General features: G+C 46.0%; 1 protein-coding gene and 1 non-coding gene across 2 annotated transcripts; both read left to right on the forward strand.

Moving 5' to 3' along the window:
* Positions 1-1,426: 1,426 nt before the first annotated feature.
* Positions 1,427-26,116, forward strand: Scnn1a (sodium channel epithelial 1 subunit alpha). Its single transcript, XM_026403293.2, has 12 exons — positions 1,427-1,842; positions 12,185-12,449; positions 13,362-13,552; positions 18,885-18,988; positions 19,343-19,506; positions 19,956-20,054; positions 20,215-20,332; positions 24,275-24,353; positions 24,483-24,540; positions 24,705-24,760; positions 24,907-24,982; positions 25,442-26,116. Exons 1-12 carry the CDS (start codon positions 1,427-1,429, stop codon positions 25,820-25,822), a joined length of 2,007 nt encoding a protein of 668 aa, XP_026259078.1. The 3' UTR covers positions 25,823-26,116.
* Trnaa-agc (transfer RNA alanine (anticodon AGC)) lies at positions 4,593-4,666 on the forward strand. Its single transcript has one exon. It is a non-coding gene; the product is annotated as a tRNA-Ala (tRNA).
* Positions 26,117-26,232: the final 116 nt, after the last annotated feature.

The following is a 26,232-nucleotide window of genomic DNA, read 5'->3' on the forward strand; positions in this document are numbered from 1 at the left end:
GTGGCAAGTCTGGAGGGAAGAGGATGGAGGAGGAGAGAGAGGCAGCAGGGGCCAGCCATTGTTCCCACTTTTGTGGAGGCTCTTCTTTCTCACTAGAACCTAGGGATGAGGCTGATCCGGTGGGTGACTTTGGAGGTGCTCCCACTAGGGGGGATCCCACCTCCTGGAAGCCTTCTTGAGGCTCCCTCCCTTGCTTGCCTGCTTGGAAGAAAGACTCCCTTTGGCTCTCTCCTCTGTACTTTCCGCCTCTGCCTCTGTGTCCCAAGGCCCGTCCTTCATCCCTCTGTCTCAGCCCTTGACTCTGTCCGTCCTCCTCTTCCTGTCTCCCCTTTCTGCCTTCCCTGTTCTCCTGGTTTCCCCACCCTAGTCTCACTCATCCTGGTGGCTCATCCTCCTTCCTATTTTGCCCTCCTGGCTTTGTGTCCAGGATTCTTCTACCTGTTGAAGATTTCTAATGCTTATCTACCTACCCTTCTCCCCTGTCCAGTCTCCATCAATCCCCAGCCCAGACCCTTCCTCACATCTCCTCCCTCCTTCTCAGGTCCCCACACTCCAGCCCCCAGGAGTCCTCCTTCTTTGGAGAGCTCTCAGCCCCAACTCCTCCTCTGCTCCTCCCTCCACCCTGCTCACCTTTAATTGAGATGCTAATGAGGCTTCTGCCCCTTCCATCCCTGGCCAACAGGCAGGCAGGCGGGCTCCCAGGCCAGGCCGCTGCACCTGTCAGGTGAGGGGGAGGAGAGGCTTGGCTGCCAGATTCAACTGGAAAGGAACCAGTCCTAGCCCAGCCACGCCTGGGAGTAGGGAGAAGGAGGCAGCTCAGACCTCCTGGAGCCCTGCAGTCCCAGGGCAGAGAGGGAGTCAGGACAGAGCTGGAGGCCAGGGCCAGACACAGGAGGAGAAGGCCCAGGAGGAGAGAGGGAAAGGCTGAGGAGGAAGAGGAAGAGAGGCAGGATCAGAGAGCCTGGCACAGGGAGAGGAGTCTGGCAAGGAAGAGGAGGACTGAGAGAGAGAGACCCGAAGAGAAGCAGAAGGCAGGCAGAGGGGGTGAGAGGCAGAAGCCAAGCCACAGTCCTGAAGCAAGAGGGCCAGAGGCCGACTGACCAGCAGACAGAGGCCTCCTGCTGTGGAGAAAGAAAGGAAGGTGTTAGCGCGGAAAGCAAAAGTGGCCTTATCTGGGAAGCAGAGAGGCCACTCCAGGGAAGCCCAGAGCCAGCTCCTTGGCCCGGACTCTAGCAGGTCAGCTGGCTCCTGGAGAGGTGGAGGAGGGCGGGAGGGAGGAGAGGGGGGAAAGTGGACTCAGGGTGTGATGTGGGCATGGCCCAAGCCAGCCTCACTCTGGGCCCAAGTTGTTGATGAGGGAGGGCTCCCAAAGCCCTGAGCTCAGCCTGACCCTGACCATCACCTCCCCAACCCACCTAAGGGCTCAATGAAGGGGGACAAGCTCAAGGAGCAAGACCCTTGCCCTCCCCCACCCATCCAAGGGCTCATGAAGGGGGACAAGCGTGAGGAGCAGGGGCTGGACCCCGAACCTGAAGTCCCCCAGCAGCCCACAGAGGAGGAGGAGGCTCTGATCGAGTTCCACCGTTCCTACCGAGAGCTCTTCCAGTTCTTCTGCAACAATACCACCATCCACGGTGCCATCCGCCTGGTGTGCTCCAAGCACAACCGCATGAAGACGGCCTTCTGGGCCGTGCTCTGGCTCTGTACGTTTGGCATGATGTACTGGCAGTTTGCCCTGATGTTTGAAGAGTACTTCAGCTACCCTGTCAGCCTCAACATCAACCTCAACTCTGACAAGCTCGTCTTCCCTGCTGTCACGGTCTGCACTCTCAATCCCTACAGGTCAGTCCGTCTTCTGCCACTTGCCTGACACCTGGAAGAGTGGTCAGAGGGCATAGAAGTGCTCATCTGGCAGGCAGAACCCACAGGCCCAGGGGGAGGAGCTGATGTTCTTGTACCCAGATTGAACCCCTCTGGGCAAGATAGGGAGTCCCCCCTCCCTACTTGGTGGAATGGCATTCCTGCCCAGTGGAGCCAGCCTCCCCCACAGAGGAGTGCTGGACCAGCAGGGCACTCCATTCCCATCCCTCTTCCTGAAAGGGGGAATTGAGGAGGTGGACATACTGATAATTTCCAAAAGGGCAGGGTCGAGCTCAGCCCCACTGCTTCCTGGAGCAAGATGACAACCTTCTAGAACAAGGTCTCTGCCACTTCTGCAGAAGGATCTGATGTAGGGCTGGGGTGTAGCTCAGTGGTAGAGTGTGCACTTAACATGTGCAAAGCCCTGGGTTCAATCCCTAGCAATAACCACCACCACCACCACCATCACAAAAAAGAGTCTAATGGAGAGTGAGGCCAGGTGAGGTGAGGCCAGGCCATGCAGGTGCCCTGGAGGTGGGTGAGGTCAGTCTGTGTGAAAGGGGAGCTTGCTGTGGAGAAAGCATTGTGTGTGGGGTGGGTGGAGGTTAGGGCTTAAAGCAAGCCTTGGGGGTGGGGGTTAGAGAAGAATGGGGTAGGATAGAGAGCCGCCCCTTGTCAACTGTTCCCAAAAGATCCTTTAAGATATGGAGGCCCCTGCTCAGGTGCCTGACCTTCACAGGCTTGTGTGTGCCTTGATATTTTGGGGTTTCATCAGCGCTCTTTGCCAATTCTAGTCTGGAAATTAGAGAGGGTGGTAACCATGGAGAAGAGAGGAGGGCAGGGCTGTTTACATATACCTTTTATTTGTATTCACTCAGTCCTGCCACACCTTGAGAACACCTGCGTAAAGCTAGCCACAGTGCTAGGCCCAGAGAAAATGGATTCATTAATAACTCAACAACCTGGATTGGAGATACTTAGCTCTAGGTAGTGGGGACACAAAGCTAAAATAAGGTGGAGAGGTAGGAATATAAACAAATAACTGCAGTACACTTGTGATAAGTATAATGAAAATCATGAGTCAGTCTGCCTTCTAGGAGTGCAAGATCTTTTATGAGTCTTTGTATGCACATGAGTGTATGAGCACACCCACTGGGAATGTGTGTGGTTATGGATGGTTGGGATTGGTTACATGTTGCGGGTGGAGGCCCCTCATATAGTCTGTTGTGTCCTAAGGTGCATTGTGATCTAATAAGGGTTGGGAAGTCCTGTTCTGGAGAGAAAATACTCTCTTCATATAATATCCAGGGCAGGGGCCACTTGCTGAGTAAGCTACTGTACGCAGCAGCCACTGCTAAGTGCTGACAGCCAGCTCATGACATTCTCACAAAATCCTATGGAGGCAGGAACTATTATCCCTGTTTTGCACAAGAGGAAACTGAGGCAAAGAGAGATAAGTCACCAGTTCACAGGGATAGTGACTGAACTGTGACTCATCTGTTTGCCCGATCACTAAACTCTGCTCCTTCTTAAAACACAGGATGTGGGACTTGGAATAAATGAAATCTCCAATCAGATGATGTTTCCCTCTTATTTCTGGGCCCTCTTTGATTCCTTCCCTCAGCTTCATTTTTCCTGTAAGCTTCCTCCCCCTCTCATTCCCCTAGGCCAAAATGGAGGTGGGAAAATAGAAGGAAGGGAAGGCAGGTCTGGGGAAGGCCATGAGCAGGGTAGTAGGCACTCAATAAATATTTGTGGTTGCAAAGATGTTGATGAGATATGGAGAGGGCAGGGGTGAATCTGTTGAGGCCTGAGTATCTTCTAGAGTTCTTCTGGGGGCCGGTTCCCAGACAGGACAGGATAAAACTGCAGGGAATAGAAATCACAGTCCTTAGGGGCTCCCAGGTTGGGAGGTAGTTGGCGACCGCATAACAATCCCTCCTGCTGGACACACTGTGGTAGAGTTAGGAGGGAGAGAACACTTGGGAAGGAAAGGAGGAAGGGAAGGCTCCCAAGCACAGGGCAAGCAGACCAAACACCTCCTTTGTGCTTACTCCTGTGCTGAATGCTTTCTAGATTCTATCTCATTTAATCTTTTTAAAAAAATTTTTTTAGTTGTAGATAGACGCAACACCTTTATTATATTATATTTATTTATTTATTATGTGGCGCTAAGGATCAAACCCAGTGCCTCACAGTGCTAAGCAGGTGCTCTACCACTGAGCCATGACTCCAGGCCTCATTTAATCTTTTTCTTTCTTTCTTTCTTTCTTTTTCTTTGTGTGTGTGTGTGTGTGTGTGTGTGTGGTGCTGGGGATTGAACCCAGGACCTTGGGCATATGAGGCAAGCATTCTACTAACTGAGCTATATCCCCAGCTCTCCTCATTTAATCTTAACAAGTGCAGGGAAGTGGGTATTTTTATATATTTAATTTTTTCAGATGGGGAAATTGAGGTTTATCAAGTGAAATAACTTGAACATGTCCACATAGTTAATAGTAAAAATGATAATAATAATAGCTATTGCTATGTATGTTTATGTGTCAAGCATTTTTCCAAATGAATCAAAACCTGAATTAAGTTGGGCATGGTGGTGCAGGCCTGTAATCCCAGCAGCTCAGGAGGCGAGGCAGGAGATTGGGAGTTCAAAGCTAGCCTCGGCAATTTAGCAAGGCCCTAAGCAACTCAGCAAGACCCTGTCTCTAAATAAAATATAAAAAGGGATTGGGGGGTGGGGGTTGTGGCTCAGTGGTAGAGCGCTTGCCTAGCATGCATGAGACCCTGGGTTCGAACCCCGGCACCACATAAAAATAAAAACAAATAAAGGTATTGTATCCATCTACAACTAATAATAATAATAATAATAATAATAATAAAGAATGGAGATGTGGCTCAGTGGTTTAGCATCCTTGGGTTCAATCCCTGGTACCAAAAAAAAAAAAAAAGAAATCGGAATTAAATGATATTATATTATTTAATCCTCACATTGTCCTTGGAAGTTGGTACCATTATCCCATTTTATGGATGAGGAAACTGAGACCCAGAAAGTTAAGTAATTTGGCCAAGTACAGACAGGTAGCAAGTGGTAAAAACTGGGATTCAAAAATCACTACCAAGAACCAGTGCACTTCAGATTAGCAATCACAAACCAATTTTGTTTGATATCAAAGCGCTCTCTCCCATTACACTGAAAGTCAAGAGCAGGCAAAAGTTTCTCAGGGTTGGGGCAGTGGTAGGAGCCAGTGGGAAGAGTGATAGTAAGAGGAGGAGTACTTTTCAGGAGTCCCGAGCAGGCAGGGATCCAGGCTGGTGGCTCTGTTGGAAGAGAGAGGTACGGTGGGTATTCAGGCTAATTAATGCAGCCCCGTGAGTGCTAACCGAGTGTGAGCCCTGCAGAGGGAGGAGCCGTGTGGCTCCCCCAGGGAATGAAGGGAAGGTGTGGGAATGGGTTGAGATAGAGGAACTGGAGTGGAGCAGATGGTAGCTGCAGTGTCCACCAGCTGAGGACTGCAGCCACTAGGGGGAGAGTAAAAAGATGGTCCTGCCTGTGGGGCTGTGCTGGTTTGTAATATCCAGGAAAGGGGACAAGGCTGACAGCTGTCCTAAGCAAGGAAGTGCTAAGAATCTGATGGGAAGGGTCCGCACCACTGCTGTCCCATGGAGGGGTTTTTCACCCAAAGGAAATATATTCATATTCATATTCATATTCTTGGAACATAGAGCTAGTCTAGACCTAAGGGAAAACCCAGGGTTCTTGAACAATGAACTGTGAAATCTTTTTTGGAGATGGCAGAGCAGGGGCCCTGGTAAACAAGAATGGGAGAGGAGGCTGGGTGTAGCGGCACATGCTTGTAATCCCAACAGGAGGATTGCAAGTTCAAAGCCAGCCTCAGCAATTTAAAAAGGCTTTAAGCAATTTAAAGAGACCCTGTCACAAAATAAAAAACAAAAAGGGCTGGGGATGTGGCTCAGGGGTAAAGCCCTCTAGGTTCAATTTCCAATACCAAAAAAAAAAAAAAGAACGGGAGAGGAAAGGGACAATTTCCCAAAGAGAGCCACTTCAGGGAGGGAGAGTAGGTTTGAGCTAGAGAGTCATCCCTGACCATGGGGGTCCCTACAACTCACCATCTGGAATACCAGGCTTTGCTCTGCAGGCCTGGCAGGGAGACAGCTCAGACTTGGACTCCCTGAGCCTCCCATACTGATCGGGTGCTTCTCCAGGCAGAAACCTTATTCCTTCTGCAGTAGCTACTACTAGAAAATTCTTCCTTAGGTAAAGCTGCAGTTTTCCTCCTGGTAACTTCTACCTTTTGGTTCTGCATTTTGAAGTAACATGGCTATTAGTTCAGGTACAGCTGTAACAGCAGCTGCTACTCTGCAGGATGCAGAGTGCACTCTCACATTTTGATCTCATATCACGCTGCTTAGATGAGGAGGCAAGTATCCCCATAGACAGATGAGAATGTAGAAGCTTGATAACCTAGAGGGTTTGCAAAGTTGCCCAGCTGTAGAGTGGAGGAGTCAGAATTGGAATCTGCATCTTTAGTTCCACTTTTGGTCAGACCACAAGGTCATGTGGTAGATAAGTGGCAGATGGTGCTCCTTTGTCTCCTTACCTTTTTTTTTTCCCCCCAATAATAGTAATAATAATAGTGATGATAATAAAAACAACAGTAGCAGTTGTATAGTTTTTACTCTGCCAGGTACTCTGTCCAATTCTTTTCCTAAACTGACTATTTAATCCTTGTTACAACACTAGAAAGCAGATATTATTTCTCCCATTTTATGGATGATGAAACAGAGATATAAAGAAGATGAGTAACTTGTCCAAAGCTAACCAGCACAGTGGTGAGGTTAGAGTATGAGCCTGGAAAACTGAGTAGAGCTTAGTTTCTGAAGGCTGTGGGTGGAGCTCACTGCAGCAAGAACTTACCTTTAATATTTCCTTAAATTGAAATGGTTTCTAGATTTCTCACCATCCTGACTGTCCGTCCTCTGGTTTGTGAAGTATCTTGTTCTTAAAATGTCTTGGCCAGGACTAAGTTCCACATGTGATTTGAGAGCTTAGGACTGACTCTAGAGGGGTGATCTCCATCCTCAAGGAGGCTCACAGGTGAGGGCTACTTGTGGGGCTCCTGCCTGTGAATGCCTTGTAGTATAGGCTGAAGTGTGTGTGTGTGTGTGTGTGTGTGTGTGTCTCGATTCCATTGAGGTTGTGTTCATGATCCCCTGGAAGACAAGATTGGAAAGTGCTGAGAGGTGAAGAATGGGGTTGGGGAAGGGGCCAAAGAAAGGAATGTCAAGGTTTCTAAGTGGTCTCCGGAGGAAGCAGAGTGGGGCTGGGTCCCCAGGTACACACTGGTGAGTCAGGGGGCTTGTGTGTTTCTCGTGCCCAGCTTTGGTGTATTTTTCTGTTTCTTTTGGCTGTAGGTGTCAACTTCCAGGCTCTGCCTCCTGTTAGAGGAATTCTAATGTCAGGAAGTTAGGGAGAGAGGTCATTCCTGTCTTAAGTGGAAAACAAAGAGGGAAGTGACATAAGGGAGCTCTGTGTGGAGTCCAGCCTCTTCTAGAGGCCTTGTCATGGGTTTGGGGGGAGGATGGTCAAGGGCTGGAAGACCAGGCAGTGTTAGGGTGTGTGCTCCTCAGCATTCCCTCTGGAAGAGGCTGGAGGGACCAGATATGATGAACAGCATGAAGGGGAAAGCCTGGTATAGGGATAGAGGGTGCTCTATGGGGAAGAGTGACAGCTTGGAGTTGGTGGTGAGTGAGAGGGAGGTATACGAGGCAGCACAGGGGCATAGATGGTGTCATGACAATAACTCCAGCCAAGCTGGAAGACCTGGGTTCTTCCTGTATGACTTTGAAAAAGACACTTCACTTTCCTGGGCTTTGGACTCCTGTCTGTCTTCCTGATAGTTGATGGTCTTTTTTGCTTTGAATATTTTCTTATTTAACTCTTTTCAAGAGCTTCATATGAAGCTTTAGTGTTCTACACATTTTACACATGAAGAACTGAGATTGGGATTCAGAAAAGTTGGGTTACTTACCCAACATCTCATAGCTAAAAGGTATGCACCTGGGACAATAGGACTCACATTCAGTTGACTCTGGCTCTTATGGGGACAGAATGAAGGACAATGTGATGGGTAGAGCTCTATTTAACCCATTTCCTAGCTGTGCTGTCTTGAACAAATCACCATGTCTTAGGGTTTTTTTGGGATGGGGTGGGGGGCATACCCGGGATTGAACTCAGGGGCACTCAACCACTGAGCCACATCCCCAGCCCTGTTTTATATTTTATTTAGAGACAGGGTCTCACTGAGTTGCTTAGTACCTCACTTTTGCTGAGGCTGGCTTTGAACTCTCAATCTTGCTGCCTCAGTCTCCTGAGCTGCTGGGATTATAGGCATGCACCACCACGCTCAGCTTTTTTTTTTTTTTAATTTTTTTTATTTTCTGCAATGCTGGGTATAAAACCCAGGGCCTTATTCATGCTAGGCAGTAGCTCTACCACTAAGCTACATCCCCAGCCCTGTCTCAGATTGTTCACCACAAAAAGGGAATGACAATAATGTCAGCTAAGAGTAGCTACTGAGTCACACTGAAGAGTAAATAATGCACATTCTAGTGCCACAATGCTTGCTTGGTTCCTAGTGAATGCTCAATAATGATGGCTATTATTATCATCCATTTAATTGCCAATATCAAATAAGCATCTCAGAAGGCCAAACACACTCCTTCCACCTGAGTTACATTTTTTCCTATGAGGCTATGAGGGGATAAATGTCCAGCCAGCTAGACTTGTAGGGCCAAGTGGAGGAGGATGTGAGGATCTAGATTAGACTGTGGTTGATGTAGCTGCACATTAGGACATGTGGGGGTTCTTATATTTGTTTGTTTGCTTATTTATTTATCAGTGGTACTGGGGATTGAATTTAGAGACACTCTATCACTGAACCACATCCCCAGCCCTTTTTATTTATTTTTTTGAGATAGAATTTCACTAAGTTGTCCAGGTTGGCAAGTTGTGTGTTGTGTGTGTGTGTGTGTGTGTGTGTGTGTGTGTGTGTATCTCAGATCTTTTTAACTGTCGAGTGGTTTTGATGAACATTTGGGTTTTTCCAAATTTTTTTGGTTATTGTGAATAAAACTTCTATGAATGTTCATGTGTAGGTTTTTATGTTTTCCTTGCATTTGGGTAATAGCCAGGAGTGGAACTGGTAAAATATCTAGAAGTGAAATTGCTGGGTCATAATGCCATAAGGTCATGTTTAACTCTTTATAAAAAACTGCCAATCAGTCCTTCAAAGAGATTGTACCATTTTATACTCCCATCAGCAGTCTAGGAGAATTCTAGTTGCTTTCCATTCTTACTAACATTTGGAGCTGTTGATGTTTTTAGTTTTAGCTCTCCTACTAGATGTTAAATGGTACCTCTTTTTTAAAAAAATATTTATTTTTTAGTTATAGGTGGACACAATATCTTTATTTTATTTTTTTTATGTGGTGCTGAGGATCGAACCCAGTGCCTCATGCATGCTAGGCGAGCGCTCTACCTTTGAGCCCCAACCCCAGCGCCCCCAACCCCCCCAGTCTCTTTTTTATTTTGATATTGGAGATGGAACCCTCATGCATGCAAACACTCAACCACTGAGCTATGTCCCCAGCCTCCTCATTATGGTTTTAATTGCAATTTCCTGAGGACTATGTTGAGTACTTTTTCATGTGTTTAGTGCATCTCTTTTTGCTCATTTTTTAAAAAATGTATTTTTTTTCACAATATATAAATTATTCTATTGTTGATTTGTAAGAGGTCTTTAAATACCAAGACACTCTTCCTTAGATATCTTTTTCTTTTCTTTTTTCTTTAAAGGACAGCTTAATTGAAGTACAATTCACATCACCATATCATAATTTATTCACTTAACGTGTATAATTCAATGATTTTTATTATTTTCACAGAATTGTGCAATTATCACCATTGTTAATTTTAGAACATTTTCATCATCCTAAAAGGAAATCCTATTCCCTTTTCCCCATTCCCTTAACCCCCAGCCTTGGTCAATCATTAATGTATTTTCTATCTCTATGGATTTGCCTATTCTGAACATTTCATGTTAACTCAGCCATAGTATATGTGGTCTTTTGTGTGTAGCTTCTTTCATTTAGTGTAATAGTTTCACAGTTCATCCATGTTGTAGCATGCATACATACTTAATTTCTTTTTATTGTTGAATAAAAATATTCCAATGTGTGGATATATCATTTATTTATACTTTCATCAACTAATGGATATTGGATTATTTCTACTTTTTGGCTATTATGAGCAAGTAGTACTACTATAAACATTTATGCACAGTTTTATGTGTGAGTCTATGTTATTTTTCTTAGGAGTGGAATTGATAGATTGTATGGTAACTCTATGTTTAGCCTTTTGAGAAACTTACAGATTATTTTCCAAAGTGGTTGTACCATTTTACGTTCTCACCAACAATGTATAATGACCAGATTCCAGATAGATATCTAAAAATGAAGATCTGTTCATAAATGTGTCTGTCTCAAAAAATTGTTATAGAAATTATTTGTTTGTTTGTTTTCTAATTTACAAGAAATTTTTACCTACCTGAAGCTCATGAAGATATCTTCCATTTTAATGGTTCTGAATTTTATATTTTGTTATATGATTCATCTTTAATTTTTGTGTATAAGATAAGTAGAAATCATTTTGTCTGTACAGTATCCTGCTGTTTCAGCACAAGTAATTAATTTTTTTTATATATATTTATTTTTTTTAATTCTCGGCGGACACAACATCTTTGTTGGTATGTGGTGCTGAGGATCGAACCCGGGCCGCACGCATGCCAGGCGAGCGCGCTACCGCTTGAGCCACATCCCCAGCCCCTCAAGTAATTAATTTGTTAAAAATACTTCCCACTGAATTCACTCAGAGTTTTGGTCAGTTGACCATATTATTTGTGTGAGTTTATTTCTGAGCTTCTTTGTGTGTGTGTGTGTGTGTGTGTGTGTGTGTGTGTGTGTGTGTGTTTGGGGAGTGGGTACTGGGGATTGAACCCAGGGGCATTTTATCACTGAGCCACATCTCTAGCCCTTTTTATTTTTTTGTTTTGAGACAAAGTCTAGCTAAATTGCCTAGGCTAGCCTTGAATTTGCAATCTGCCTTCCTGCCTTGGCCTCCAGAGTCACTGGGATTACTGGTCTGAGACCTCAAGTCCACCCACACTTGTGATTACTGTGGCTTTAGAGTAAATATTAGGTAGTATAAATATTCCTTGCTTTTCTAAAGTTGTTTTGGCCATTCTAGGTCCTTTGTATTTACATATAAATCTTAGAACCAGTCTGTTGATTTATTTAAAAATGCTGAAATTTTGCTTGTGATAGTGTTGACTCTAAACATCAATTTGAGAGCTACATTGAGTTTCTGATCCCTGGTCATCTGTATCTTTCCATTTATTTTGTTCTTTGATTTCTTTTTAGCAGGAATTTCAGTACAGTTTCTGTATAGGGATCTTGCACATCTGTTACTTAATCCTGGATGTTATGTTTTTAAACATGGAATTGTTTTTGTGGTTTCATTTTTCAGTGTATCATTGACGAATGCAGAAATACAATTAATTTTTCTATATTGGTTTCATATCATTTAGCTTTATTTATTAGGTCTAGATGTCTGTCTTGCTTTAGTAAATTGTAGTACCAAAGCCCAGCTATGTGGACTTTTAATTGAGGAGCAATGTGAAGATTTATACTGAATAACGTTTAATTTATAAAACTGAGCCTTTGGAGGAAGGGGCAAGAATGGCTGTGGCATCTGGTATTTTTAGAGTTCTTCGGAAAGATTCTAAGAGCGCAGTTGAGAACCTTTGATTTACAAGGTGCCTGGTGGCAGACACACTGGCCCAAAGGTCACCCTCCCCTAGGGGACTAGCAACGAGGGCTGGAGGGAGTGTCTGGACCAAGGACTACCCTCGAGAAAAGGCAGATGAGTTCCGGGTTCCCTTCCAGGCCGGGAGGAGTGGGATAAGCACGCCTCACAGACAGGCGCCTCCCGCCTGTGGCTCTAACAGATGTCCATCAATGTCCCCTTGACCGAGGTTCGCTGTGCCTTCCTCCGCAGACACACCTATCTACACTGCCCCCCGCCCCGCCCCCTTGAGAGATCCCTGTTAACAGGGCGATACCCACAAGCTTCACGCGGACGACCCTCACCCGTTGCAGATGTTGCAGATGAGGAAACTGAGGCCCAGAGAGGCCAGGCCTTCTTGTAGGGCCGCCTCCAGTTCGACCCTTTTCCCGTAACCCTTTTCAGGTATAATGAAATTAAATCGGAGCTGGAGGAGCTGGACCACATCACAGAGCAGACGCTCTTTGACCTGTACAAATACAAGTTCAACAAGCGCCTGGCCAGTCCCCGCGGCCGTCGCGATCTCGGGGGCACTCTGCCGCACCCACTGCAGCGCCTGCGGGTCCTGCCCCAGCCCCACAAGGCCCGCAGAGCACGCGGCGCGACCTCCAGCATGCGGGACAACAACCCCCAGGTGGACAGGAAAGACTGGAAGATTGGTTTCCAACTGGTAAGGCAGCTGGAGGGCACCGCCTGTCCACTCGCCCCACCCTGGCCCCGCCCACGCAGCAGACCCCGCCCCTTTCGGACCCGCCTCTACAGATGAACGAATCAGAATTAGCTCTTCTGATTGCGGGCACATTAAATAAATGAAACAAAATAGAATGAAATGGAATGGAAAGAAAAGAGAAAAATAAAATGTAAAATAAAAATAAAATCACACCTTTCTATGAGCCAGTTTGTGCAGTCTCCTCGCTGGGAGCCTATGTTCCAGCGTTTAAGCCACAGGAAGTCCTATCTATTGTGGAAAATGCACTTTTCAAAATCTCTGGTTCTCAATGGTGGTGCTCAATTGGGACCTTCCAAGTCTAATGGAAAACTGGGGCTTTACTTGCTTAAGACAGAGAACTAGAGACAGTAAAACAGGAGACTTAAAAGTATTTTTAAAATACAAAATTAACTGTGGGTGTAGCTGAGTGGTAGAGCACTTGCTTAGCATGCATGAGACACTGGGTTCAATCCCCAGCCCTCCAAATAAATAAATAAATAAAATCAAAGGCAAAATTAGAGGAAATGTCTTCTAGGCCCAGCTCTGTCTGAAAAACGAAACAAAATACATACCTTTTGTTTCCTCAGTCTTCCCCCCAGTGAAATGGGAGAAGTTCTTGCTCTTCCCCCTGCAGGGAGTATATAAATGAACTGTAATCATGTGTGACTCTTCCCTGCTCACCCATCCTTTAAATCCATTTTCCCCTGGCCCACTCTCCTGGCTTCTGCTTTTCCCACCCTTTCTGCACTATTGCATTCTTATTCCTCATCCCTGTCCATCAGCCCTCAGAACTCCAGACAACTTATCCTTGACCCCGGCCCTGGCCTGCTGCTGGCCTTTTGGGCCCACTAACATTCTGCTCTCTGTGTCCAGTGCAACCAGAACAAATCTGACTGCTTCTACCAAACATACTCATCAGGGGTGGATGCGGTGAGGGAGTGGTACCGCTTCCACTACATCAACATTCTGTCCAGGCTACAAGATACCTCACCATCTCTGCAGGAGGAGGCACTGGGCAACTTCATCTTCACCTGCCGCTTCAACCAGGCCTCCTGCAACCAGGCGTGAGTAGGTTCTGCTGGGGTGGGTGTTCTTCTCTGGGCCTCCCTTGGGTCATCCTGAGGCCCATGGGTCCAGAAAATGCTTGATAATTAAATATGGAAATGCTGACAGTGGGTAAAGGGGAAGAACTGGCCTCGGGTCCATGCCTCTGCCTCACAGGTCACCCGGAGGCCCTGCGAGGTCTGAGTGCAGTGGCCTCATCTGGATTCCCTGGGAAGATTGGGGCTCAAGGTCTGGCTTTGAGAAATCAAGAACTAGAAGCATGGTTCTCAGTCTTTCTAAGGCCTCTTTCTCACTAGCATTAAAGTTCACACAGATCTGGGAGGTAGTAAGTGTAGTGAAATAGGGTGGATTGAAAGACTAAAACCCAGTTCCCACTCTGGTTCTGTGACTTCCTGGTTGGGTGACTGAGCATTTCACATCATTCTTCAGAAATGGAAACAATGGGGCTGGGGATGTGGCTCAAGCAGTAGCGCGCTCGCCTGGCATGCGTGCGGCCCGGGTTCGATCCTCAGCACCACATACCAACAAAGATGTTGTGTCCGCCGAGAACTAAAAAATAAATATTAAAAATTCTCTCTCTCTCTCTCTCCTCTCTCACTCTCTCTTTAAAAAAAAAAAAACAGAAATGGAAACAAAACACACAAAATGAAATTCATTCATCCAACGTGTTTTTTTTTAATTTGTTTGTTTTGCTTTGTTTTGTTTTGTTTTTAACTGTCTGGACTATGTGCCAGATACCGTTCTAGGCACTTGAGGCACATTAGAGAAAAAAAAAGAAAAAGTCCTTGCCTTTTTGGCACTTGTACTCAAGTGAAGATGATGAGGATAACACAGAGTACACAAGGTAACACTTGTCAAGACACTTTATACACCACTGGATTGATGGATCTCAATATTCTTGTCCTTAAACTGGGTCAGAAGCCGGCATTAGCTGAAGATTCTTCCTACTCTGTTGCCCCTCGAGCATTCTTTATGTTGGGACCCCTGTCATGATGTCCTTGCAAAGAGGTCATGGCTGCTGTAGTCTCTTTGAGAACTGTGAAAGGCTGGGAGTGGAGGGGGTTCCATTCTGTTGCCTCTGGCCTCCTCCTACGCCTGCCTTCCCCTCCTGCTTCTGCTCCTTGAGCTTTGGGGGCCATCTCCATGTCTCTGCCTGGCTGAGGAAGGGTGCTGAGGCAGCATCTCCGTTCTACAGGGGGCCCTTCCCTCCTATGCTGGAGAATGGCAGCAGGGCCAGGTGTCACCTGGTTCTGCCCCTACCATTCACCCCTCACATATACTTTGTTCAGCACACAACTTGGTTCCTGTCCCTAGTCTTAGTGTTTGTTTGAGGACAGAAGTGAGCAGCTGGGAAGTAGGGTAGCTAAGCCCAAGTCAACTGGCACCTGCCACCAAGCCTCTCTAACTGTCACTTTCCCACCTGTAGTTTTCATTTCCATCCTCTCCCTTTGCCTGCTCAATGCTTGTGCCTCCCATCAACAGAAAGTCCATAGTTCATCCTTGTTTTGGCATTTAAGTGACTTCCTCGGTTCAGTTCTTCCCAGTTCTCACCTGGATTATTATAACTACCCCCTAATTTGTTTTTCTGCTTCTAAATCCTCCCTTTATTCTGTGACCAAAGGAAGTGTCTCAGTCTGTTTTCTGTTGCTGTAACAGAATACCACAGCCTGAACAATTATAAAGAAAAGAAATTTTATTCTTCTAGTCCTAGAGGCTGGGAAGTCTAAGAGCATGGTGCTGGCTCTTGGTGAAAGCCTCTATAATATTACATGGAGAAAAAAGGCAAGTGAGTTCATGTGAAAAGAAAGCAGGAAGGGCAGACTTGATTTTTAACAATGCACGCCCCACCTCCACAATGATGACCTTGATCCATTCATGAGGATTCTGTCTTCACGACCCAATTACCACTTATTAGGCCAAACTTCCTAACGCATTGGGATTAAGTTTCCAACACATGAACTGGGAGAGTTTGAACCATAGAGGTACTTTTGCATTTCACTATACTTAACTATTCCAGTTTGTCCTGTTTAAAATTCTTTGGTCTCTTGTGGTCTTCAGAATCATGAATCCTTTATTGTGGTCTTCTTTTTTTTTAAAAACATAGGTTAGCTGTACATTTTTTCCCTAAAATATATATATTTCATATATTTCATTTCTCTTGGTATATATATATATATATATATATATATATATATACATTTTTTTTTTTTTTTTTTTGGTGCTGGGGATTGAACCCAGGGCCTTGTGCATGCAAGGCAAGCACTCTACCTACTGAGCTATATCCCCAGCCCCCTAAATATTTTTTTTGTAGTTGTAGATGGATACAATACCCTTATTTATTTATCTTTATGTGTTGCTGAGGCTCGAACCCAAGGCCTCACACGTGCTAGGGAAGCGCTCTGCCACTGAGCTATGACCCCAGCCTTAGTGTGGCCTTCTTATCCCTCTCCTGTCCCATCTACAAAAACTTCCTTCACATATTATCTTTTCTTTTTCTTTTTTTGCATGTGTGGTTCTAGAGATAGAATTCAGGGCGTCACACATGCTAGGTGAGTGCTAAACTGCTGAGATACATCCGTAGCCCTAAATTTTTCTTTAATAGTATTTGAAGATATGGCATATGTGCCATAAATTCTTCCTAGTAACATGTACAACTTAGTGGCCTTTAGTATGTTCAGAGTTGTGCAACTATCACTACTATCTAATTTTAGAACATTGTCCTCACCCCAAAAAGAAACCCAGTGCTTATCAGCAGTTCCCCACTCACTCCCCGCCTCTAAGCCCTGCAAACCACTGATCTGCTTTCTGTTTCTATGAATTGCCTGTTGTTGACATTTCACATAAAGGGAAGCATGCAATATGGAGTCTTCTGTGACCAGTTGGCTTCTTTCACTTAAGCGTAATGTTTTCAAGTTCATTTATGTTGTAGCATGTATCTGAACCTCATTTCTTTTTATGGGCAAATAATATTATATTTAGAAGGTAGCTTTATCCATTCTTCAGTTGAGAGACATTTGGGTAATTCCCACTTTTTGGCTATCATACATGAAACTGCTATGAACATTCTTGTACATGTCTTTGTATGGATGCATGTTTTCATTTCTCTTGGTATAAATCTAGGAGTGGAATTGATGTGTCATATCGTAACTCTAGATTTAATATTTTGAGGAACTGCCGGACTTTGTCAAATGGCTATACTATTTTACGTTCCTAACAGCACTGAAGGAATGCTCCCAATTCTCTATATCCTACATTTGTCTGTCTTTTCATTTTAGCCCTCTTAATAAATCCCTGTAATCTTCATAGTAAACCAATGCAGCTCTTACTAAGTGCTAAGCACTGTTCTAAGTGTAATTTATCACACCTGTGAGGTAGATGTTTTTAAAATCTTGATTTTACAGATAAGGAAACTAAGGTTCAGAGAAGTTAAGTAATTTGTTTGGTATCATGTCTTTTCTTCTTCTTCTTCTTCTTCTTTTTTTTTTTTTTTTTTTTTTTTGTAGTACTGGGAATTGAATCCAGGCCCTCATCAATTCATCCCACTTTTAAAACTTTTATTATTTAATTAAATTAATTAATTTAGTTTTTTGGTAGCAGGGATTGAACCCATAGGTGCTTAACCTGTGAGCCACTCCCCAGCCCTTTATTTTTTTATTTTAAGACAGGGTCTCACTAAGTTGCTTAGGGTCTTGATAAATTGAAGAGGCTGGCCTTGAACTTGCAATCCTTCTGCCTTGGCCTCCTGGGTTACTGGGATCACAGGTGTGTGCCACTGTGCTATCTAATACTTTCTAAAGCTTAGAGATTCAGTTCTGGACTCTGTGCTTTTAACCATCACATTATAAGACTTCTCATAGGCCATTATATTAATGTGCTTAATGTATATTCTTTGTGTTTTTGCAAAATTCATATTTAATTTATGTACACGGCATTATATATCTCATTCAATCCCCTGCCTTTAAAAACTAAGCTCTGTGGGTTTAAGATCCATCCACATTGCTGATTCCATCTGCTGCGTGCTGTCCATGATGTACATCTGCAGCATTGTGTCTGTCCCCTCTCCCAGCAGGCAGGGCCAAATGGCCCTTTAGGACTGGCCACTTCTGTAGCCTCTTCTTCAGTCACTCTTTGCATCCAACCCATCTTGGAAATACTGACTTCCTAGCACATCCTAAAATATGTTCTGGTATTTCACACCTCTGTGCCTTTGGCTTTTAAGGTCAATGGAATATTCCAGATCATCTTCTTCTAATCTCTTCATTTTGTAGATAAGGAGAATGAGCTCAGAAAAAAATGACTTGTTTAGGGCCATACAAGCAGAACTCCACTCCTTACCTCTGACTAGACTTCTCCTTGCTTCTCTTCATTTCTCCTCTGCCTCTCACAGGTCAAAGCCTAATCTTCCTCTTCGCCTGCTCCCATCACCAGCTCTAAGATGGGATGGTAGTAGAATATAGATTTCCTCTGTCCTCACGTGGGCTCTCGCTGCAATCCAACACAGCCTCCTGGTTTTGAAACCTGTTATTTGCTGTCAGATCATATTGTTACTACAACAGCATTGCTTCTGATTGCTTTCTCTGGATCCCCAAATCTATTGTAGATTAGTTTTGGATCTATCAGTCTAAGACATTGCTGGTACAGGAGGCCTTGGAAAAACACTTGGCCTCATTTTACCCCTGGGCTCTGAACTTCTTCTTAGCACCATGTTCCTCATGTCTCACTCTTTCCTTTAACCCGGTTCCCCTCCACATCTCTATTTCATTCTCCACATCTCTATTTCATTCATTCTTTCATTCATTCACCCAGCAACTATTTGTTAACTATCTCCTATATGCCAGGAACACCAAGATGATATGGAGATGAATGAGATGTGGCTTCTAACTTTAAGGAGCTCATGATCGCGAAATGGGGAACTAAGAAGTAGATACGTGAGAAGTTAGGGGTACTGTAAGAGTCTTCACAAGGCACAACGGTAACACAGGAGAGGTCACAAGGCAGCGTATAAGCCAAGACAAGTGAGGTCAGATGGCTTGGTGGGAGAGATCTGAGCTAGCAGGTAGTTGTCCTGGGCCTGAATCCCAGGGCCATCATCACTGTCTGTGTGACCTTGGGCAGCTACTTGACCTCTCTGAGACTGAGCTTCCTCTTATATGATGTGAGAATGAGGCTCCCCAGGGAGACAGAGGGGCAGCCTACTGGGTGTTTTGGAAACCCGACAGCTCTGAAAGGCTTAACTCCTATAGGTGTTTAAAAGAATGATTCTCCCCTGCCTCTTCCTGTTCTCCTGCTTCCTATACATACCCCTCTAACCCTACTCTCTCTCCTGCTAAGGAATTACTCTCACTTCCACCACCCAATGTATGGGAATTGCTATACTTTCAACAACAAGAACAATTCCAACCTCTGGATGTCTTCCATGCCAGGAATCAACAATGGTGAGAAACTCCCAGGACCTGGATGCCCCACCTCTGCCCCAGCCCTTCTCACCTTGGGCCCACATCCTAGAGATGCCATGTACCTTCTGGGTCTCTATTCTGGAAGGAATCTTCTCTTCTCTTTCTCCCCCAAGGGCATTGTATAGTCCATTCCAGGCATGAGAGGAATCCTGTCCCAGTCCTTTCCTGCCTGCCCCCAGAATTCAGCCCCAGGGTTGCCAAATCCACTTGCAGGTCTAACTGGATGTGCTCTCCTTAGAGATTAGTGACTAGGCAAGGTAGGAGGGTGGGCTTCCATCCCCTGACTCTTCTCGAAGACCTATCCCGCAACTCTGTTCCTGCTGCATCCCCCAGGTCTGTCCCTGACATTGCGCACAGAGCAGAAAGACTTCATCCCCCTGCTGTCCACGGTGACTGGGGCCAGGGTAATGGTGCATGGGCAGGATGAGCCGGCTTTCATGGATGATGGTGGCTTTAACCTGCGGCCTGGTGTGGAGACCTCCATCAGCATGAGGAAGGCAAGAATGCTAACTGGTAGCTTGGGAAGAGAGTCCCAGATTGGAGAGAGGCTGGCAGGACAGGGGAGGTGGACAGGACAGCCAGGGACTATGGAAGATCATATAGGGTGGGTCTTGAGCGTGGGGTGATCTTCAGGTGTAGGAATCAGGGGGGAAGGGAATGGCTGAGAGGGCATTGGGCAGTGGATCCTGGGGAGTGGAGCTTGGGTGAGAAGTACAGAAAGGGGGTTCCGGGCATGCTTGGGATCTCAGGGGATGCTCTGGGCCCAGTGCCCTTGAATCAGGTCTCAGAGGGATGGGATCTGGGGACTGTGGAGCATGTCGAGATTGGGAGGCAGATAGGAGGAGCTGGCAAGACGTGCCATATGACCTGGAAACTGAGGAAAGACAGAATCCTGGCACAAGCCTGGGCCACTCTCTCTGACCTCTTGATGTGCCTGGGTTCCTAGGAAGCCCTGGATAGGCTTGGAGGCAACTATGGTGACTGCACTGAGAATGGCAGTGATGTCCCTGTCAAGAACCTTTACCCTTCTAAGTACTCGCAGCAGGTAAGGCCCAGACTCTTTCTGTGGCAAGCTGTTTCCTAGGCCTGCCCCGGGTGGTCAGTCAGAGTTGTGGGGTGGTGAGAGAGGGGGACTTTGGGGTGAAGGTCGTGGGAAGAGGGATGGAGGTCCAGTGCAATTCCTTCTCATTCCACCTCTCCTCTAGGTGTGCATCCACTCCTGCTTCCAGGAGAGCATGATCAAGGAGTGTGGCTGCGCCTACATCTTCTACCCAAAGCCTCAGGATGTGGAGTACTGCGACTACAGGAAGCACAGCGCCTGGGGTGAGAGCCTGGGAGCCCCTGGGCTGCCTCACCCCCTACCCCAGGGCTTCCCCGAGCTCTCTCCTCCAGCGCCTTCTGTCTGAGGCATGACTCTGGCTCCCACCACCCTGAGGAGTTCTCCCTCTCCCTCTCTCAGCCCTTACTCTCTGCTCTGTTTTCCTCCCTTTCTCTGTATATTTCCTTTATTTCTTTTTTTCAACATGATTTATTCTATTTTATTTATTGTTTATTTATATATGACAGCAGAATGTATTACAATTCTTATTACACATATACACCACACTTTTTCTTATCGCTGGTTGTATACAAAGTATACTCACACCAATTCATGTCTCCATACCTGTACTTTGGATAATAATGATCATCACATTCAACCACCATTAATTACCCCATGCCCCCTCCCTTCCCCTCCAACCCCTCTATTTCCTTTATTTCTGTTCCTCCCTGTTGGCTCTCTGTCTCTGCTTTTGTGTATTTGTTAAGGAATTGCCCCCATTTAAAAATAAGCTGCAGCAGAAGGAAGAAAGAGCACATGTCCCTCAACCCCTTCCCCGCTCTCCTGCTGCGGCTCCATCTCGTACCTGTGGAGCATGGCATTCACAGGGTGCTGAGCAGGACTGGCTCCAGGGGAGCTGGGTGGGGCACAGGACAACTCTGGGGCCCAGGAAGAAAATGTTAGAAGTCATATGTGTCTGTCTCATTTCTCCACATTTTCCATGATACATACATTTTAGAATGTACATACTATATCCATCCAGTAGTTCAGCTATGTAATTTGTAAATCAAAAACATATCTCGGACTTGCTTATTTTGGATGTGTGTGTGTGTGTGTGTGTGTATATATTTTTTTTTTTAACCTGGAAGAGGGCACAATCAAACAAGTTTGGAGACTCCTGGCCTTTCCTCCTTATCCTGATTTAGGAGTTGACAAATTCTTCTCCTCTCTATTACTGCTGAACTGTTCAGCAGGGAAACTGTGTGTTAGGAAGATGAGAAAGACGGTCCCAGCAAGAAACCATGGCAACTGGGTGCTGTGGTGCACACCTGTTATCCCAGTGACTTGGGAGGCTGAGGTAGGAGGATTGCAAGTTGAAGGCCAGCCTCAGCAACTCAGTGAGACCTGTCTCAAAATAAAAAATAAAAATGGCTGGGGATGTGGCTCAGTAATAAAGCACCCCTGGGTTCAATCCCCAGAATATATATATAAAAAAAATACGCACACACCCCATAGATGCTCTGAGGGGTCATGTTTCTGTGTTCCTGCTACACAGGCTTTCATCTGGCACAGCTATCCTGTTCCACCCTCCTCTTCCTCCCAGGGCTTTATGGGCAAGGAGGTAGGCTGAGGGACATGGGAACAGGTACAACAGGCACAGAGGCCATGCCAGGAGCTGATCATCTCACCCAGAATTTAGAGTCCAGCCCTGCCTGCATTCTGTCAGTGGTGATTTTTCAGCCCTCTTCTCTTTTCTCCCCACCTTCTCCCTCCCCACCTTTCCTTTTTTTTTCCAATATTAGGGATTGAACCCAGGGGTGCTCTATCGCCGACCTAAATTTCCAGCCATTTTTAAATTTTTTGCTACAGGGCCTCCCTAAGTTGCTTAGGCTGGCTTCGATTTGTGATCCTCCTGCCTCAGCCCCCCACGTAACTGAGATGACCGGCATGTGCCCCCGTGCCTGGCTTCTGCCTCTTTTCTTGCCTGTGTCTTCTCTATCCTTCTCTTCCCGTGACAGTTCCTTTCAGGTGTGGCTGGGACCTTGGAAAGACGGGAACACATCATGACCTGAGGGAAACTCGGAGGCCATCTGATGTCACCTCTGTTCTCAGATAGGCAAAGGAAGGCCCAGAGGGAAGGCATGGTGCCTCCCAGGATATAAAGAGCAGTGGGAGTTGGCCCTCCCTTCCTCCCTGCCCCCAAATAATTTTTTCTAAATTGCTGTGATTTTGAGGATCTTTGAGCAAAAAATAACAATATTGATTGCTGAGAAGTTGTGAGGATGAGGGAGAGGAACTAAGGCTAAAAACAGTTTGATGTGTTTCCTAAGACTTAGTCCCCAGAGAAAAAGGCCCAGTTGCTTCTCAGTCTTCCTAATGTAAGATTCCAGCTCTGGCGATTTGGGGCAGAGATGAAGTTCGATTTTGAATTAAGTGACTAAAAGTAGCGATGATGACAGAATAACCTTACTTAGAACTTGGCAGATGCTGGTAGAGGACTCCATAGTCCTTTTTTCCTCTTTCTGCTCCTCCTCCTTCTTCTTGTTTTCCTCTTCCTCCTGCTCTTCTTGTGGTAATTGCTTTATTGAGATAATTCATATCTCATACAATTCACTCATTTAAAGTATATGGTTTTCGTCAGGCGCGGTGGCACATGCCTGTAATCCCAGCGGCAAGGGAGGCCGAGATGGGAGGATCTCAAGTTCAAAGCCAGCCTAGCAACTCAGTGTCTCTAAATAAAATATGAAATACGGCTGGGGGTGTGGATCGGTGGTTGAGTCCCCCTGAGTGTAATCCCTGGTACCCCTCCCCAAAAAACATAATAAAGTTTATGGTTTTGCAGTGGCACAGCCTATAATTCTAGTAACTCAGGAGGCTGAGACAGGAGGATTGTGAATTCAAAGTCAGCCTCAGCAACTTAGTGAGGTTCTAAGCAATTTAGCAAGACCCTGTCTCTAAATAAAATATTAAAAAGTGTTGGGGATGTGGCTCAGTGGTTAAGTGCCCCTGGGTTCAATCCTTGGCACCAAAATAAATAAATAAAGTATAAGTTTTTATTTTAGTACAAGTTTTAGGTTTTTGGTAGTCTCAGGGTTGTGTAACATCACCACTATCAATTTTATAATCTTTTCATCACTCCCAAAAGAAACTTTTTATACTAGGTAGCAGTCCTCAAATTTCTTACCCTTCATTGTCAGTCCCTGGACAACACTAATCTTTTTGTCTCTATACCTTTGCCTGCTTTGGACACTTCATATAGATGGAAACTTATAACAACACATGGTCTTTGTGAGTGACTTTTTTCACTTAATCTTAACATTTTCAAAGTCTATGTTGTAGCACATATCAGCACTTCCATTCTTTTTTATGATTGATATTCCATAGTGTGGGTATACTACATTTTGTTTATTTTCTTATCTGTTGATGGAAATCTAGGTTATTTTTACTTTTTGGTTTTGTGAATAGTGTTGCTATGAACATTTGTGTACAATGTGTGTGGATGTGCATTTTCAGTTCTCTTAGGTATATACCTAGGAGATTGCTTAGATTTGGTGGTAACTGTTTAAACTTTTTGGGAAGCTATCACTCTTTTCCAAGATGGCTGCACAATTTTATATTCCCAGAAGAAGTAAATGAGGTTTCCAGATTCTCTACATCCTTACCAGTACTTGTCCTTGTCTTTTCCTTTTTTATTTTATTTTTTTTAAATAGTAACCATCCTAGTGGCTATAGAGTAATATCTTTTTGTGGCTTCACATCATTATTCTTAAACAATTGTTCCTATTTTTCTTTGTGACTTTTAGATTTCTGTCCATATTGAACACACCTTTATATTTTGCCCCGACTTAGTTTGTTCATACTTTTTTTTTTTTTTGAACTAGGAATTGAACTCAGGGGCACTCAACCACTGAGCCACATCCTCAGCCCTATTTTGTATTTTATTTAGACACAGGGTCTTGCTGAGTTGCTTAGCGCCTTGCTTTTGCTGAGGCTGGCTTTGCATTTGTGATCCTCCTGCCTCAGCTTCCCGAGCCACTGGGAGTACAGGCATGTGGCACTGCACCCAGCTCATAAACATTTATTGTTGCTGCTACTCATAGGCATCATTGTAATGTTGCAAAAAACTCTTGTAAATTGGCTGCCCAGTTCTGAGGGGAGAACTCTTGGGTGTGGGGTGGAGAAGGTCAAGGTGCCCTCAGGAAACAGGCACTTTGCTATACCCATAGGCTACTGCTACTATAAGCTCCTGGGAGCCTTCTCTACAGACAGCCTGGGCTGTTTCACCAAGTGCAGGAAGCCATGCAGGTGAGTGTCCCCTGCCCCCAGGCACAGGTTGGGCAACAGGCTGCTTGGCTGGGTAGGATACAAGGTAACCAGCTAGCTTTGGAGTGGGAGAGCCCTACTCCATCACTAAGCACCTTTCTCCATCTTCAGTGTGACCAATTACAAGCTGTCTGCTGGTTACTCTCGATGGCCCTCAGTGAAATCCCAGGTAAAGTGGGGAAGGGAGGGATTGGGGGACTTGCACACCTGAATGTGCCCATGCGAGGGTAACTCTGTGACCTTCTCTGGGTGTTGGTGTGCTTGACCTGATCCCACTCCTCTGCACCTGAGGAATACAGGGATGAATTCCTTCACACTTCTGTTCTTTCCCAGGACTGGATTTTCCAGATGCTGTCCCTACAGAACAATTACCCCATCAACAACAGAAGGTGAGTCCTGCCCTGGTCTTAGCTATAGGATAGGAATCCCTGGGAGGGAAACCAGATCTGGGAAGAGGAATTGATTCAGTTGTTTAGAAGAGGGTTCAAGAACTTAATCCTCTAATATTTCTTCCCACCTATCTCCCACTCCAAAGAAGTGGAGTTGCTAAACTCAACATCTTCTTCAAGGAGCTGAACTACAAGACCAATTCTGAATCTCCCTCTGTCACGGTATGGCCTGCCTCACAGACCCTGTAATTCTCTTGGGGGGGTCTTGGCAGGGTGGTTTTCCTTCTGTGGGGGCCAGAAGAGTTTCAGCCTTGAATGTAGGGGACCAAGGAAAATGGATGTGGGGTCAAGGGTGAGGTTGAGAGGGTTGGAAGGAGGGGAGCGAGAGTTGGGGTTTGAGGTTTGAGCTGGTGGAAGGTACATGTATGTCAGATGATGGGGAGAAGGCCCTTGAGACACACCCCAGTTGCCACTGGCCTCATTACCAGTTTTCCTGGGTGATACCAGTCAGGAGCTTTGTGTTCCTAAGGGGGAAGAACAGCAGCAGGGGGACATGGAAGGTCTGAGGGGATAGCTGGGGTCCTCAGGCAAGAAGGGAGATGGCTTGGTAAGTGAGGAGGGGGCTCCTCTGTCTGAGCCCACCCTCTGCCCCGTGGTCAGTGTACCTCTCTCCCCTCACAGATGGTCACCCTCCTGTCCAACCTGGGCAGCCAGTGGAGCCTGTGGTTTGGCTCCTCAGTGCTGTCTGTGGTGGAGATGGCCGAGCTCATCTTTGACCTCCTGGTCATCACATTCCTCATGCTGCTGCGCAGGTTCCGAAGCCGATACTGGTCTCCAGGACGAGGGGCCAGGAGTGCAAGGGAGGTGGCCTCCACTCCACCTTCCTCCCTTCCCTCCCGCTTCTGTCCTCACCCTACATCCCCATCCTTGCCTCAACCAGGCCCTACTCCCTCCTTGGCCTTGACAGCCCCTCCACCTGCTTATGCCACCCTAGGTCCCTGTCCATCTCCCTTGAGCTCAGCAGGGGCCAGCTCCTCTGCCTGCGCCCTGGGAGAGCTCTGATAGGGAACTGAGCCTAGAGTGTTTCTCCCACCAAGGCCTGCGCTCCCCTGTGGGAGGGGCCCAGCCTCGGCAAGGTTAAAAGATGTTTGGGGCTTCCTCTCAAAGCTTCTCACTGCCTTTGGTGTGGGGGAGGGAAGCAGGATGGGTAAGGGGTCCAGGAAGTTGCCCAGAGAACAGCGGCCAATGAAGCCACCCAGAACTGCTTTGGTCCTGCCCTGCAACCTCGGTCCTGCCTTTGAACACTCTGATTTCCACACAAGTGCAAACAAGTCTCCTTTTCCCTTGGATCAGCCAAGCTAAACTTGGAGTTTTGCCAAGGAACTTTCCTAGGAAACGACCAACAACCAGGACAAAACACAAACAAGGACATACAAAGGCATATCCAGGTTTCCTACCCACAGTGACCAAAG

The sequence above is a fragment of the Urocitellus parryii genome, chromosome 5, assembly GCF_045843805.1.
Source record: "Urocitellus parryii isolate mUroPar1 chromosome 5, mUroPar1.hap1, whole genome shotgun sequence".
NCBI lineage: Eukaryota > Metazoa > Chordata > Mammalia > Rodentia > Sciuridae > Urocitellus > Urocitellus parryii.